Source organism: Orycteropus afer, unplaced genomic scaffold (assembly GCF_000298275.1).
Source record: "Orycteropus afer afer isolate SDZICR_OR568_19922 unplaced genomic scaffold, OryAfe1.0 scaffold00712, whole genome shotgun sequence".
In the NCBI taxonomy this organism is placed as follows: Eukaryota; Metazoa; Chordata; class Mammalia; order Tubulidentata; family Orycteropodidae; genus Orycteropus; species Orycteropus afer.
In genome coordinates, this window is record NW_006922299.1 from 115,558 (window position 1) to 130,283 (window position 14,726).

General features: G+C 41.4%; 1 protein-coding gene across 1 annotated transcript in view; it reads left to right on the plus strand.

Annotated features, from left to right (window-relative positions):
* LOC103211218 (U2 small nuclear ribonucleoprotein auxiliary factor 35 kDa subunit-related protein 2) overlaps positions 1–14,726 on the plus strand; it is a 50,926-nt gene that overhangs the window by 34,517 nt on the left and 1,683 nt on the right. The window contains 3 exon segments of the mRNA XM_042783169.1: positions 6,965–7,178; positions 11,365–11,420; positions 11,810–11,919. Coding sequence (XP_042639103.1) covers positions 6,965–7,178; positions 11,365–11,420; positions 11,810–11,919 — 380 coding nt within the window.

The window sequence follows — 14,726 nt, forward strand, 5'->3', positions numbered from 1 at the left end:
TGTGCCTTGGTTTCCTCATCTATAAAACGAGGATTGAAAACTCAATCAGTCTTATCAGAGGTGGTGGTGGTAGTTTTTCTCTGAGACACTCTTCTTGTCCCTCGCCTCTGTTGGATCAGTGATTTTGAAACAAGACATTTGTGTGGAAAACTAAACGTTGGTCTGTTTATTCATTTAGCAAATACTTGAACTCCTCTTAAATGCCAGGCACTTGTGATTTTTATAATTTGGCGCATTTATGAATGAACAACTCTTGAGTATGTAAATCATAATGGTTATGAATCTAAGGCAAAATCAAATTATTCCTGTGTATTCTACAGAAGAGAAGGTCTAATTATAATCTTAATGTCCTATTGTTCTGGTTCCCTAGTGCCACTCTGATAGGAATATACCACAAATGGGATGGCCTTAACAAACAGGAGTTTATTGTCTTATAGTTTAGAGGCTTTAAGTCCAAGTTCAAAGTGCCAGGCTCTAGGGGCTGGGTGAAAGCCCCTCAGCCTTGGGCTTCAGCTCTGCCTCTTGCTCCCAGCCCACAGGAGCTAGAGGCATCTCTTCACTCAGACAGCTGCTGGCTGCTGAGGCCGACAAGCCAAAGGATGACAAATAAAATGGCACAGTCCCAATGTTACCAAACCACACAGCAGGCCATTAATTCAAGTCCATTGTAAGTCCCAAGGTCAGCAGAACATGGCAGGCTGCTGAACAACGACACAGCTACATGCAGGGTCCAAGCATACCATAAGCTAGAGACCATTCCTCAAGGCTGCTGCTTAAATATGGGAAGCAGACCACATTCCCTTAGGCAGCTACTCAGCTGCTTGTGGTGGATCCCACCATGGAGTTGATTGCCAGTCTCATCATGGGGAATAACTACCACCAGCTGCCCAGCCACTCAACCAGACCCAGCCAAGTTGACACACAAACATAACCACCACACCTATTAATCCTAAAAGGCATATGAATAGATAAATTCATAGGTATCTAATGAGAAACTGTATCATCTCATGTTTATTTCAGTAATAAAATTATCCATGCCATGAGGTTTTTTTTCTGTCTTTGAAAATATGTGCCTATCTTTTGATTTAAGCCCTCACAACTGTCTACTTTTTTTTTTTGAGAACAGTGTCTTTCAACTCTGGATGCACATTAGAATCTGCTAGAATGACCCTCTACTTTAAAATATTATGTCCCAACTCCATCTCAAATTGAGTAAATCAGAATCTCTGAGACTTGGACAGGTTTATTTGTGAAATGTCTCCACGGGTTTCTAGTGTGCCCCCAGGATGGGAAGCCACACCCCTAGAACATGTAACTCCTTTTGTATTTTATAACTGGGATTGTATTTAGCCAGAATATTTCTTAAAGAATTTACAGGACTCTGGTTAATAGTGAAAGCTTCCCCTTGAGGAACAGAACTAAGGAGAGATTTTATTCCCCTTTGTGCCTTTTGAATGGTTTCCCACATGTGTTTGAATTCATCAAAAACTTGTAATAGTTGATGTGAAACGCCTTCCGCCAAAACCAAAATGTGCAGTGAATTGCCTTTGAAAGACAATTGGTAGAAAAAAAAAAAACCAACACAACTGCGACTCATGAGTTCCATTTGCATAGATGGTTGTTATGAAGCGCCGTCCAGTCAGTTCCAACTCGCAGTGACCCTCCAGACAACAGAACGAAACCCTGCCCGGTCCTGCGCCATTCTCACAATCCTTGCTATGCTTGAGCTCAGTGATGCAGCCACTGTGTCAGTCCATCTTATTGAGGGTCTTCCCCTTTTTCGCTGACCCTCTACTTTGTCCAGCAGTATGTCACTTGATGTCTTGACTGCTGCTCCCATTGGTGTTGATTGTGGCACCTAGTAATATGAAATCTTTGACAACTTCAATCTTTTCTCCATTTCTCGTGATGCTGCTTATTCATCCAGTTGTGAGGATTTTGGTTTCTTTTATATGTTGAGGTATAATCCATACTGAAGACTGTAGTCTTTGATCTTCATCAGTAAGTGCTTCAAGTCCTCTTTACTTTCAGCAAGGAAGGTTGCGTCATCTGCATATTGCAGGCTGTTAATGGTTCTTCCTCTGATCCTGATGCCATGGTCTTCTTTATATAGTCCAGCTTTTCAGATTATGTGATCAGCTTACAGATTGAAAAAGTATGGGTGAAAGGATACAGCCCTGACACACACCTTCCCTAATTTTAAACCATGTGGTGTCCCCTTGTTCTGTTTGAACAGCAGTGTAGGGAAGTTGAGCCATATTGCATTGAAGGTTTTCCAGCCGCATGATTCCTCATTTATGATGTATGCCTAACATTTCCTTGAGTCCTAAGGCTGTGCATTCTCCCTCTTTGAGGAGGAAAGGATGGGAGGTATCCTAAATAGTTTCAGAAAGTCAGTTGACAGGTACTTGTGGAAAGGGGAGTAAAATGTCAGGCTCTCCAAACCCATCCCTGAGAGTCATTTCCAGTCAACATTGACAGAGGTCACTTTAGTGTGTGAACATTTCTTACTGTTTTCATAGGCAGGTGCAATTTCAGCATTAAAACTATCTAAAGAAAGTATGAGAGTGACTTGGGTATTTTCATTGTTGAAGAGAAAATTCTGTGAGGTTAGCAGCTCCGAAATCCTGCAACATCTCTTCAGGCCAACGTACTGCTCCCCTTTTACAGACCCTCAGTGACTTGCTGCAGATCATGCAGCTGTTCTTACCCATTGCTAAGATGTGTCAGATCATCAGAGAAACTTCCATAATCTAAGCATTTCTTTGCTTGTTTGTTTTTGTAATTAGAACAGAGTTCAATTCTATCTTTCTTTTTCTTTCTCTTAAATGACCATAATCCTTAATGAAAGGTAAACTTTAATTTGTTTGAGTATTTATACATTATTACTTTCAGAAAGGATTAAAGAAGGCTTGCAATCTACTGAACTAAGTTAAATACAAGAGACAACTGAAAACAAGGAGAGGAGGAGAAAGTGGGTTACCGTGAATGCATTGGACTCTGGTTTTTAATGCTGTTCATTAAAATAGATAGTACAGATAGTAAGCTCGGTAGTTTTTACCCAAAAGGAAGGATGATTGGTATCTATGGAAAGACAAACATTTTCCTGGCACAAGATCATCATTGTTTCTCCCATGAAGTATAAAGACACTGAGTAGGAATGTGGACAACTTTGATGGATGTTTTATAACAGTTGCATACATAATTTTCATGAAGACTGTTTCTTAGAGACCTTCAGTAAATGATTGAAACTTATTTAACATGGAACTTGGTAATTCTCCAAGGGACAGAAGTAAGGCCAACAAACAGGCTTCATCCTGAGTATTCTCTCTAGTCAGTAGTGATCTGGAGTGTTTCCTCAAGAAAAGACAAAGAGGAGCCATTGATGAGCTGTACCTGTGGGGCATTTGGACATTCACACCACTGATTGATCATCCTCTGGCTAAGGTCATGTCCGACTCTGGTTTTTGGGCAGTCTGACCTGAATCAGGTATCTGAATAATGGGTAAATAGCATATCCTAAACCAGTGGTGCCCATACATGGATGACCTTAGGACCAGAGAGGAGTTATTTTAAAAATAAGGGTTTCCAGGTCCTACCCCTTGAGGTCTGATCAGTAGGTCTGGGGTGGGACCTGAGAAATGTTACTTCTTCCTGGGTAATTCTGATAACCACACAGGTTTGGTACTATTGTTTTTAAACTGCCCTCCTAAATAAAACTTCTTATAGCTAACTTTCCATGAGGAACTGTAGACCTGGCCTTTCCAATAGGCTTTGATCAAATGGACTGTCTCTGGGCCCAGTGGGGTTTTCCCTAGACAGGGACTTTGGCTGTGTTCCCAAACTGATAAGTGTGCATTTGACACCCTGGGAACTAGGGCCAAGTTCATTCAGATATAATAATCCCAGGGGCAGAGTTTGAACCTCATTAAATTGTTTCCTTGTTTAATTCTGTGTGTGCTTCATACTAGTAAAATTATTCACTGCTAACACTGCCAGTCGGGGTAACTCTTTGTTCTTTCTTCTGTGGATAGCTTCGTATGGAAAGATAGGTCTTATAACAAGGTCTCTAATTGAATAATCTAGAAGGTCATTGGAGAAGAGAACATTTCCACTAAGGAATATTGACTAAACATTTCTGCACCAGGCCTGGTGTGTGTGCTATTTGCAGGATGTCAGTCGGTGCCTAGATGTGTACTCCGGACATGGAGCGTGCATACTAGTTCAGCATTTAGTCATTTGGGGGCTCTTGTTTTTCCCAACACTTGCCCTATGTTTCTTCAACTTTGTTTCTTCCAGAATTCTGTGGATTATTTTTTCTAAAAATTTTGTCCTACCATTTTTTTTAGAACAAGAATCCTAATCAGGAAATTTTTTATTAATTGTAACCTTGAACTAATTTTTTTTCTCATTTGTTTTTTCAATATTTTTATTGTGTGTGTGTGTGTGCTTTAAATTTTTTTGGTTATGGGTGAAAGTTTACAGAGAAAATTCATTTTTCATACAGCAGTTCAGTATTTTATTGTGTTTTCAGTGAAAGTTTACACAGCAAATGAAGTTCCCATTTAACAATTACTGTACAAATGGTTCAGTAACATTGTTTATATTTTCCCTAATGTGTCAACTTTCTCTTTATTTCTATTCTAATTGTTCCATTTCTAATAATCTAGCTTCCCTGAACCCCCTTCTCGTCTTTGCTTTGTAGTAACTGTTGACTTTTTGATCTCATATAGATGATTTTTAAAAGCTTAGTATTCATAGATGATATCCTTTATTTTATGAGCCAGTCTGTTATTTAGTGGAAAGGTGACGTCTGGGAGTAGTTTTGGTTCAAAGTTTAAAGAATATCTTAGGGCAGTAGTCTTGGGATCCTCTAGTCTCAATCAGTCCAGTAAGTCTGGACTTTCTACAAATGTGAGTTCTGGTCTGCATTTTTCTCCCATTCTACCAGGATCCGTCTGTTGTGGTCCTGAGCCACAGTCACCATCTGGTAGCCAGGCACCATCTAGTTCTGTCTTTGGGTAGATGAGGCTGTAGTTCTTGTAGGCTATTACTCCTATAAAGTAGATTCTTCTTGGAGTGTTTGGTTTCTTTCTTTTTGTTTTGCTCCAGATGAGTAGAGAGCAACACTTGTATCTTAGATGCCACTCCCAAGCTTTTAAGAACCCAGACACTACTCACCAAATTAGGATGTAGAACATAGTTTTTATGAACTATGTTATGCTAGTTGACAGAGTTGTCCCACAGACGATGGTCCTAAGCCTTCAAGCTCAGGAAACCACTCCATGAGGTATGTGGTTATGTCTAAGAAGTATCCGTAACTGTGCCCCTATGTGCTTTATTATATATAAAACCCACTGCCGTCGAGTCAGATCCAACTCATAGTGACCCCTCCTTGGGTTTCCGAGGTGGTGTAACTACGGAAATAGATTGCCCAATGTTTCTTCCAAGGAGTTATTATAGATATGAATATATATATGCATGTTCAGACGTACATGTGTGTACTTGTACATACAGACACATATACATGGACACATATACACACATGTACCTACCTATATACATATGTGCTTACATACCTACTTCTGTAACTACACATACAGTTTTTGGTTGTTGTTGCTCTCACTTTAAGAGAAGGAAGTAAATGAGAAAATAAGCTCATATAAAGGACTTTTAATTACTCAGGTTCAGCCTGGTCAGTTCAGCTTTGGCCCAATTTAAACTATGAAAGAAAATTGTTCTTCACAATGATTAGCCCCATTCATTACTGAAAAATGAAATGGATGTTGATTATACTACATAATAAGGAGCTCTGGTGGTGCAGTGCCTAAGGCATTTGACTGCTAACCAGAAGGTTGGTGGTTTAAACCCACCAGCCGCTCTGTGGAAGGAAGATGGGACAATCCACTTTTGTAAAGGTTTACAGACTCAGAAACCCAGTGGGGGCTGGTGTGAGTCAGAATCGACTCAATGGCAGTACGTTTGGTGTTTTATATATACCACATGATGAATAAGCACTAGCCAGTAACCTCGGATCTCTTGGATCTATCTGTTAACAGTCACGTGACTTTGGGCAAATGCGCTTCTCTAGACCATAGCATCCTGATTTATAAAGTGTGCAAAATACTGGCCCTGACAATCCCAAAAGGTGGTGAGGATCAGAGGAAAAAATGTAAAAAAATTCCATGAAAACTAGAATATGCTGTGTGTGTGTGTGTGTGTGTAGTTGTTGTTGTTACGTACCATTGAGTTGGACCCGACTCATAGCGACCCTCCTTGGGTTTCTGAGGCGGTATCACTCCAGAAGTAGATTGCCCAACCTTCCTTTTGAGGAGTGGCTGGTAGGTTTGAACTGTCAGCCTTCTGGTTAGTGGTCAAATGCCTTAGGCATTATGCTACCAGGGCTCCCATATATGTGTGTGTGTGTGTGTGTGTGTGTGTGAATTAAAATATTCCATTAACTAAGCAGCAAAAAAATAAAATTTAAAGAAAAAATCTTTTAAAAAAATTCCATTAACTGGAAATTCCTCAATAACCTTATTCACATTTGAGTTAATTAAATATTGTAGGTAAGTATGATCATACTATCCTCATCTTCCCACTAAGACTTGCCATTGTATCTCTGTGCCTGTCACCACAGCCTGCCAGGCCAACAAACCTTTTTCCCTATTTTTCAACTGGTATAAGCCTTCCTGAGCTCCATTAAAAGGCAGTGGAATGACATGTGAACTTGGAAATAATTTCCAACTTCATATTTTAATGAGGGCTGATATATTGGTCAGTCTTAAAACCGTTTTCTCAAGTATTGAAATTTGATGTCTAAATGTGGTTTATTTTTCTTACAATTATGGTAAAACAGGTAAATTACTTGAGTCTTTATCTCAGAGTTCCAGGAAAGCATTTCAGGTTTAATTCTTAACTATTTACTGAACTTCAGGTTCTTTTTTCTCTCATTAATATGCAGGTGTTCACGTAAACATAATTTCCCAACATCGAGTCCCACCCTTCTTATAAAAAGCATGTTTACAACATTTGGGATGGAGCAGTGCAGAATGGATGACTACGACCCCGACGCAAGTCTGGAGTATAGCGAAGAGGAAACATACCAGCAGTTCCTCGAGTTCTATGACGATGTGCTCCCTGAGTTCAAGAACGTGGGGAAAGTGGTTCAGTTCAAGGTGGGCATGTGTGAGCAGAGGGGAGTGGTTCACTTGACACAGAAGTGTTCAGTGGGATAAGACAGCTAGCACACATGATATATACTTGGACGGAACACATAGTGGCCTGGCTCTGGCACACAGGCACTCAGTAAACATCACTTCCTGTTCTCCCTTTCCACCTACCTTGTTCCCATGATACTAGCTGAACTCATAAACATGTACTCCTCTGATATTGACTGAATCCTAGGGTCTAGACTAGAAAGGCTCTTTCATTTATTCATTCCTCAGTGATCCAACTCTCTTTCAGTGTATGACTTCTCAGTCTGAGGTTCTCTCAGCTAGTGGCCAAGCCTTCACTTAGACACTGTGGATGGTGGGGTGCACACCACCCCTTCCTCTGCAGTCAGTCTTGGCTAGAGCTGCAGGGTAACCCAGTTCCACTTACTAAGGTTGTTGATCAGGATGTCGAGGGGTCCTACTTGCAACTTCCACCCACTGGTGCGTGATCTTTCTGCTGCAGTACAAAGATGATTTATCTGTTTTTTCTTTTCTATTCTTTTTTCACACTGTTTTTATTTACTGGATTCTTTCAGTACTGAACATAATGTCCCCAAACTCATGGTTTGTGCTGCAGCACAGCAGGTGAAGGAAATCATACATCATTATTTCAAAATATTCTTTAAGACAAGGGTAAAGTCAGATGTAATACCTGCTGCTTCCACAGCCCATCAGTTGTCATACCATACCTATTGTCATGGATTGATTCCAACTCATAGTGACCCTATAGCACAGAGTAGAACTGCCCCATAGGGTTTCCAAAGCTTTATGGAAGCAGACTGCCACATCTTTCTCTTGCAGAGCAGTTGGTGGGTTTGAACTGCCAACCTTTTGGTTAGCAGCTTGGTGCTCAACCATGTGCCACCAGAGCTCTTAACATAATGAAGCCTTAATTGTGATTTGCTCAGATAGATCTTAACCTGAATGATTTTGTTACAGTGTCACATAATTTGGAAAAATACAGGATGAAAGCTGTGGATTTTTTCCTGCTAATTGGGAAATGACAAAAGTGAGTTGGAACAGATAACAAAGCAACTGCTCAGCTATTACACGAATGGAATTACTCATTTCAAACTGGGTTTTGAAATTCTTTTCAGATTTTCTTTCCCCCTTACCTTCTGTTACTATTGTGTATGCCTCACTGTCTTCATACTCCTGCTCTGTACATCTGATACCTACCAGGGCTGTTTTATTTTTCCCCTTTACAGATGAGGAAAAGGCATGAAAAGGGCACGTGATGTGTTAAGAGCACAGGGTTAGTCCATCCACATAACAACCGTATAGAATAGAGTCAGAAGCAGACGGCCTCATCTTTCCGGATGGTAGGTTCGAACCACCAACCTTGTGGTTACCAGCCAGACCTTTCTGTAAAGGGCAAGGGGGCCGTTGCGTCAGTGGTTTCCCTCTCTTGGCATCTCCAGATTGGACTGCTGCTTTGAAGTGCTAGTAGTGGGTCTGCCCACAAAACTTCAGGCTGCTTAATGGAAATCTGATGTTTCCTGTGACAAGCTGGCCCCGCTGACCATGACGAAATTTTTTTCTTGTTTAGAATTAAGTCAGTTCTGTTTTGCTAATGGCCAAGCTCATGCTAATTAGATGGGACAATTATAAGTGAAAAGTATTCAGTAAATTTTTAGTAGAGATTTCAAAACATCAAACTCATCATGGAAAATAAATAATGAACTGGTCCTTGGGAACCACAGGTCTATGCAATCTCTTGATCTCTCAGGGCCCGCACCTGGCTGGAACTGAGCCCCAAGGCTTTAGACTCTTCCTTCCAAGGACGAGCTTGTGGACTGGCTGGTGGGACTGACCCTGCTGCTTCTGGGTTGCACTGAGAAAAATCTTTGGGGACAAATTGTTTCCATTTGAGACTTATTTTGAAGTTGAAAGCTTAACTTTAGTCTGAACATTTGCAGACCTTTTTATACCATTATATAAATACAAATCAGATTTGTCATTGTTGAAGGCCAATTATCAAATGTTCAGTCTCACTAGTAAGAGGAGCAATGTATATGAAAATGAGATATTCTTTCACACCTATCAGGCAAAAAATCATAGATTCTATTAATACCAAGAGTGGGTGAGAAGGTGTAAATTAGTGAAAGCATTTCAGAGAGCAATTTGTCAATACCTAGTGAAGCTAAGAGTCCAGAACCTACAAATCGACCATAGCCTGGACTTCTGGCTGTGGACAGGAGAGCAGTCCTCATACCAGAGAGATGGTCAAGAATGGTTGGTTGGTTGATGACAGGTTGGAAGCATCTGGGATATCCATCACCAGATACATTTTGATGATTTGATGCATCCAGTATGCAGCAGTGAAAATGAGTCATTACATTTACATGCTAAAATCTTGGAAAAAGAATGTGGAATAAATATGATTTATCAAAGATTTTAAAGCATACAAAGTAACAGTATAGATCGTTTGTCAAGACGTATACACATTGGCTTACATATGTATATTGTAAATGTGCGTCTGCCCACAGAGACCTTAAGGATCCCTGGTGGCGCAGTGGCTAAGCACTCGACTGCTAACCAAAAGGTCAGCAATTTGAACCCACCAGCTACTCCGCAATAGAAAGGTGTGGCAGTCTGCTGCTATAAAGATTTGTTGTTGTCAGGTGCTGGCGCGTCGTCTCTGCCCGTTAGTGAGGCTCTGGACAGCAGAACGAAACACTGCCCTGTCCTTCACCACCCGCATCTCTGTGCTTGAGCCCATCAGTGCAGCCACGGTATCAGTCCATCTCATTGAGGTCTTCCCCTTTCTCACTGCCCCTCTACTTTAGCAGGTGTGATGTCCTTCTCCAGGGAGTAGTCCCTGCTGACCACATGACCAAAGAACTAGAGGCGAGGTCTCGCCATTCTCGCTTCTAAAGAGCATTCCAGCTGCACTTCTTCCAGGACAGATTGTTCGTTCTTTTGGCAGTCCATGGTATTTTCAATATTCTTTGCCAACACCACAACTGAAGGTATCCACTCTTCTTTGGACCTCCTTATTCGTTGTCCAGCTTTCACATGCGTATAAGGTCATTGAAAATACCATGGCTTGGATTAGGCACACTTTAGTCTTCAAAGTGACATCATTGCTCCTTAACACTTTAAAGAGATCTTTTGCAGCAGATTTGCTCTGTGCAATACAACATCTGATTTCTTGACTGCTACTTCCCTGAATATTGATTGTGGATCCAAGTAAGATGAAATCTTTGACAACTTTAGTCTTTTCTCCATTTATCGTGATGTTGCTTATTGGTCCAGTTGTGAGGATTTTTGTTTTCTTTACATTCCTTACTGAAGACTAATCTTTGATCTTCATCAGTAACTGCTTCAAGTCCTCTTCACTTTAAGCAAGCAAGATTGTGTCATTTGTATATCGCAGGTTGTTAATGATTCTTCCTCCAATCCTGATGCCACGTTCTTCTTCATATAGTCCAGCTTCTCAGATTATTTGCTCAGCATCCAGACTGAACAAGTATGGTGGAAGGACACAACCCTGATGCACAGCTTCCCAGTTTTAAACCTTGCAGTGTCCTCTTGTTACCCAAAAATATTACAGCCTAGGAAACCCTATGGGACCCTTCCACCCTGTCCTAGAGGATCACTGTCAGTTGGAATTGACTCAGTGGCACACAGTAAGAACGTATAGACCTACATTTATGTGAATGTACACACATAATATTTTTATGGCACACGTATATGTACATATGCCTGCGTGTGTGTGTGTGTGTGTGTAATGTGAAGGGTATACTCAGGACAGTGCTCACCCCTGTGATGGAGAAGGGAAAAGAGTAAATGGAAGGGTGTCAAATATATCTTTAATGTTTTAATGATTTAAAAGTCAGATAAAAATGGAAAACACTTGTGTTCAATCTGGGTGGCGTGTAAATGAGCTGATTTACATTCTCTAGTTTTTATGCATGTGTGAAACATTTCATACTTAGGGGAAAAATTGGATCTGGATCAACAGAGAGCAGATGTAGGGGCCTACAAGGCTGCCATATGCCTTTAATAGAGTGGAGCATGGCCTCATTTTGGAATCATTAATTGGTCATTATTGGGGGTAATGTTAGTCTGGACAAAGTACGTTTGATGACTGGATGATTTCTTTGCCTTAGTTTTTATGAGAGAATATCTCATTGCCCCTTAGGTCAGCTGCAACTTTGAACCTCATCTTAGGGGCAACGTGTATGTTCAGTATCAATCGTAAGTATTGTGAATATACATGTCTTCATGTTTTATCACAGTATGGTGTTTTTGTTCATGTTCACTGTAACCACTGTAGTAAGAACAGTGGTCCTAGCCCAGGGAGAGCAGGAACTAACAGTGGAATAACACCTCTGCATTTTCAATGGTCCAGTCTTTTGGATTAAGAAGCTTCCGTGCATCCAGGCCACTCGAAGGGCTAGTAAAAAGGCTCCCGGGATACATTTGAACCTCAGGATCCTGAATACGCTCATGAGGACTCCCTAGGTAGTGTGAAAACCATGAGCTTGCCGGGCCTAAATAAATGAACCAAAGAGTTAAGTAGTAACAGGCTAATCTGAATCTTAGAGCATGTCTATGAAATGCATCCTTTCACTTTTGGTTTAAAGGGAAGAAGAATGCCAAGCAGCCTTTTCTCTGTTCAATGGACGGTGGTATGCAGGACGACAGCTGCAGTGCGAATTCTGCCCGGTGACCCGATGGCAAATGGCAATTTGTGGTAAAAATATATCATGCTGGTTTTATTCCCATTGTTTCACTGTCACATAAAGGGACACTTCTAGGGAAAAAAGTCTTTTAAAGGTTTATTTTATTTTATTTTTTTTTAAATCACCAGGTATAGCTTTTGTTTCAGGCAGTAGATGAATAGAACTTAATAAAGGACATCACACTTCAGATCTCTCATGGACCATGGGGGTCACTATTGGTGAGGCTAGGATTCTGGTCTTCCCAGTCCTGGGCTCTGTGCGCCCCCTGCTGGAAGACTGAGTGCCTTGGGCGGTAGGAAGCCACGCTCTGAAGTGCAGTTTCAGACCTGTTTTCTAGTCACTGGCTCCCAGTACGTGAGCTGGGTATATTCTTCCCATCTTTAACCCTAATGACTCTTCTGTCATCATTGCCACCCAGAACGCCACCAGTCCCATCCTCGCCTTGCGTGAACTCTGTGAGCTTGTGCCTTAGAGGTGGAGCGTGGGTCCTGATGTGGTCATTCAGTGAGATGGCTGGTCGGATGGTGCAGTGGAGCCAGGATCCCTAGGATACGAGGACCAGGCCTCTGCTGGGGGGAGCCACCATTTTCAGGGCCTCACTATGGTTTGGGTCCTATCATAAGGGCTTTGCCAAACTATGAGTTGCACCCAGATGAAGAGATGAAGCTACAGATGCCCAAGAGGAATGCTTAGCCGAGCCTTCATTTCTGCTACTTTGCTTTGCATTCACCTGCTTAGCCTTCTTTAAAATAGGTCATTTGTAAAGTCGGAAACACTAAGGATTTAGCAGCCTTGTCTTACTGGATACCGCCATTGTCAACCCATTTACTGAAGGAAAACAGAAAAGACTTTAGAATCCCTTGCTTAGGGAAGCCAGAAGCAGCATTCCAACTTACATGTAAAGGCTGGGGGGTGAGAGAGAGGGAACTGTTTTCTCTTTAATGGCAGTTACTTTTTGTCACTTCCCGGGGATCCAGTGGGGTTTCAGTGAGCTGTTTCTGAGTGTGACTTTGACGTCCACAAAGCAGGCTAGTTTACTTTAAAAAAATAATAATAATAAATAACAGCTTTGTTGTGGTAAAATTCACTCACCACAAAATTCACTTTGGAAGTACAATTCCATGGACTTTAGAGTCACACAACTGTTGCTACTGCCTAATTGGAAAACATGTCCAACCCCCCCCCCCAACCCCTAATCTACTTTTTGACTTTATGGAAGGTGGTGATCTAATAGCACAGCAGTTAAAGCATTTGTCTGCTAACCAAAAAGTCAGTGATTGGAGCCCAGCAGCCTCTGTGGGAGAAAGACAGCATCGTCTGCTTCTGTAAAGAATTACAGCCTTGGAAACCCATTCATAGGAACAGTTCCACTCTGTTCTGTAGGATCGCTGTGAGTCACAGCTTGATGGCAGTGGGTCTGGTTTCAGTATGGATACTTCATATACATGTAATCATACAGTATGTGACCTTTTCTGTCTGGTTTCTTTGACTCAGCACGTTCTTATGGGTTAGTCCAAGTCATAGCATATAGCAATGTTTCCATTCTGTTGTATGGCGGAATAACATTCCATTTCCATTGTATGGATACACCAACAACAACGACAAAAAAAAAAACCACTTCCAACTCATGACAACCCTGTGTGTTATAGAGTAGAACTTCTCCATATAGATTTTTAGGCTATAATCTTTTTTTTTTCTGTGATTTGGGTGAAAGTTTACACAACAGATACACAACAGATTCATTTTCCATACAGCAGTTTATACACATTTTGTTTCATGATATTGACTGCAATCCCCATAATGTAATAGCTCTCTTTCCCCTTCCTCCCTGTGGTTACTTTTTTCCTGTGCCCTTCTTTCCTATGCATTCCTGCCTTCTGAGCTATTTCTCTGTGCAAATACTGCCCTTCTGATCTTCCATGGTTAATTGTTCTAAAGAGTATACCTACCTGGTGTAAATACTCCCCTCATATACCTGTCTATTGTTGGGAGTGAGTTCAGTTCCAAGCCTGAAAGGTGACTAGGGGCCATAGTCTCTGGGGTCTCACCAAGCTCTACCAGGCCAATAAGCCTTGTCTTTTTTATAATTTTGAGTTTTGTTCCATATTTTTCTCCCACTCTATCCAGGATCTCCTGCACTCATCCCATTCCAAGGGGTTGACAGTGGTAGTTGGGCTCCATCTAGTTCTGGTCTCAGGGTCATGTAGGCTGTAGTTCCCATGGTCCACCAGTCCCTTAGATGAATTGCTTCCCGGCATCTTTGGTTTTCTTCATTCTTCTTTGTCTTAGCTGTAATCTTGACAGAAGCAGATTACTGGGCCTTTCTTTCATGGCACCACTGGGTGGGTTCCAGCCACCAACCTTTAGCTTGGTAGTCAGTGCAAACTCTACTATCCAGGGACCCACACATACCACATTGTATTTATTCATCAGCTGATGGACATGAGTTGTTTCCACTGTTTGGCTACTATGAATGCTGCTGCTGCAAACATCCGTGTACAAGTTTTTTATGACCATATTTTCAATTCTCTTGTGCATATGTCTAGGAGTGAAAATACTAAACTGTTTATAACTTTTTGAAAAACTGCCCAACTTCTTTCCAAAGCAGCCGAACCATCTTCTAATTCCACCAGCACTACATAAGAGTACCAGTTTCTCCATGTCCTCATAGTACTTGTTGTCTTTTTATTTCAGTCATCCCAGTGGCTATGGAGTGCTATCTCATTGCGGTTTTGATTTCTATTTCCCTAAGGAGCTCTGGTAGCATAGTGCCTAAGGCACTTGACTGCTAACCAGAAGGCTGGCGGTTCAAACCCAT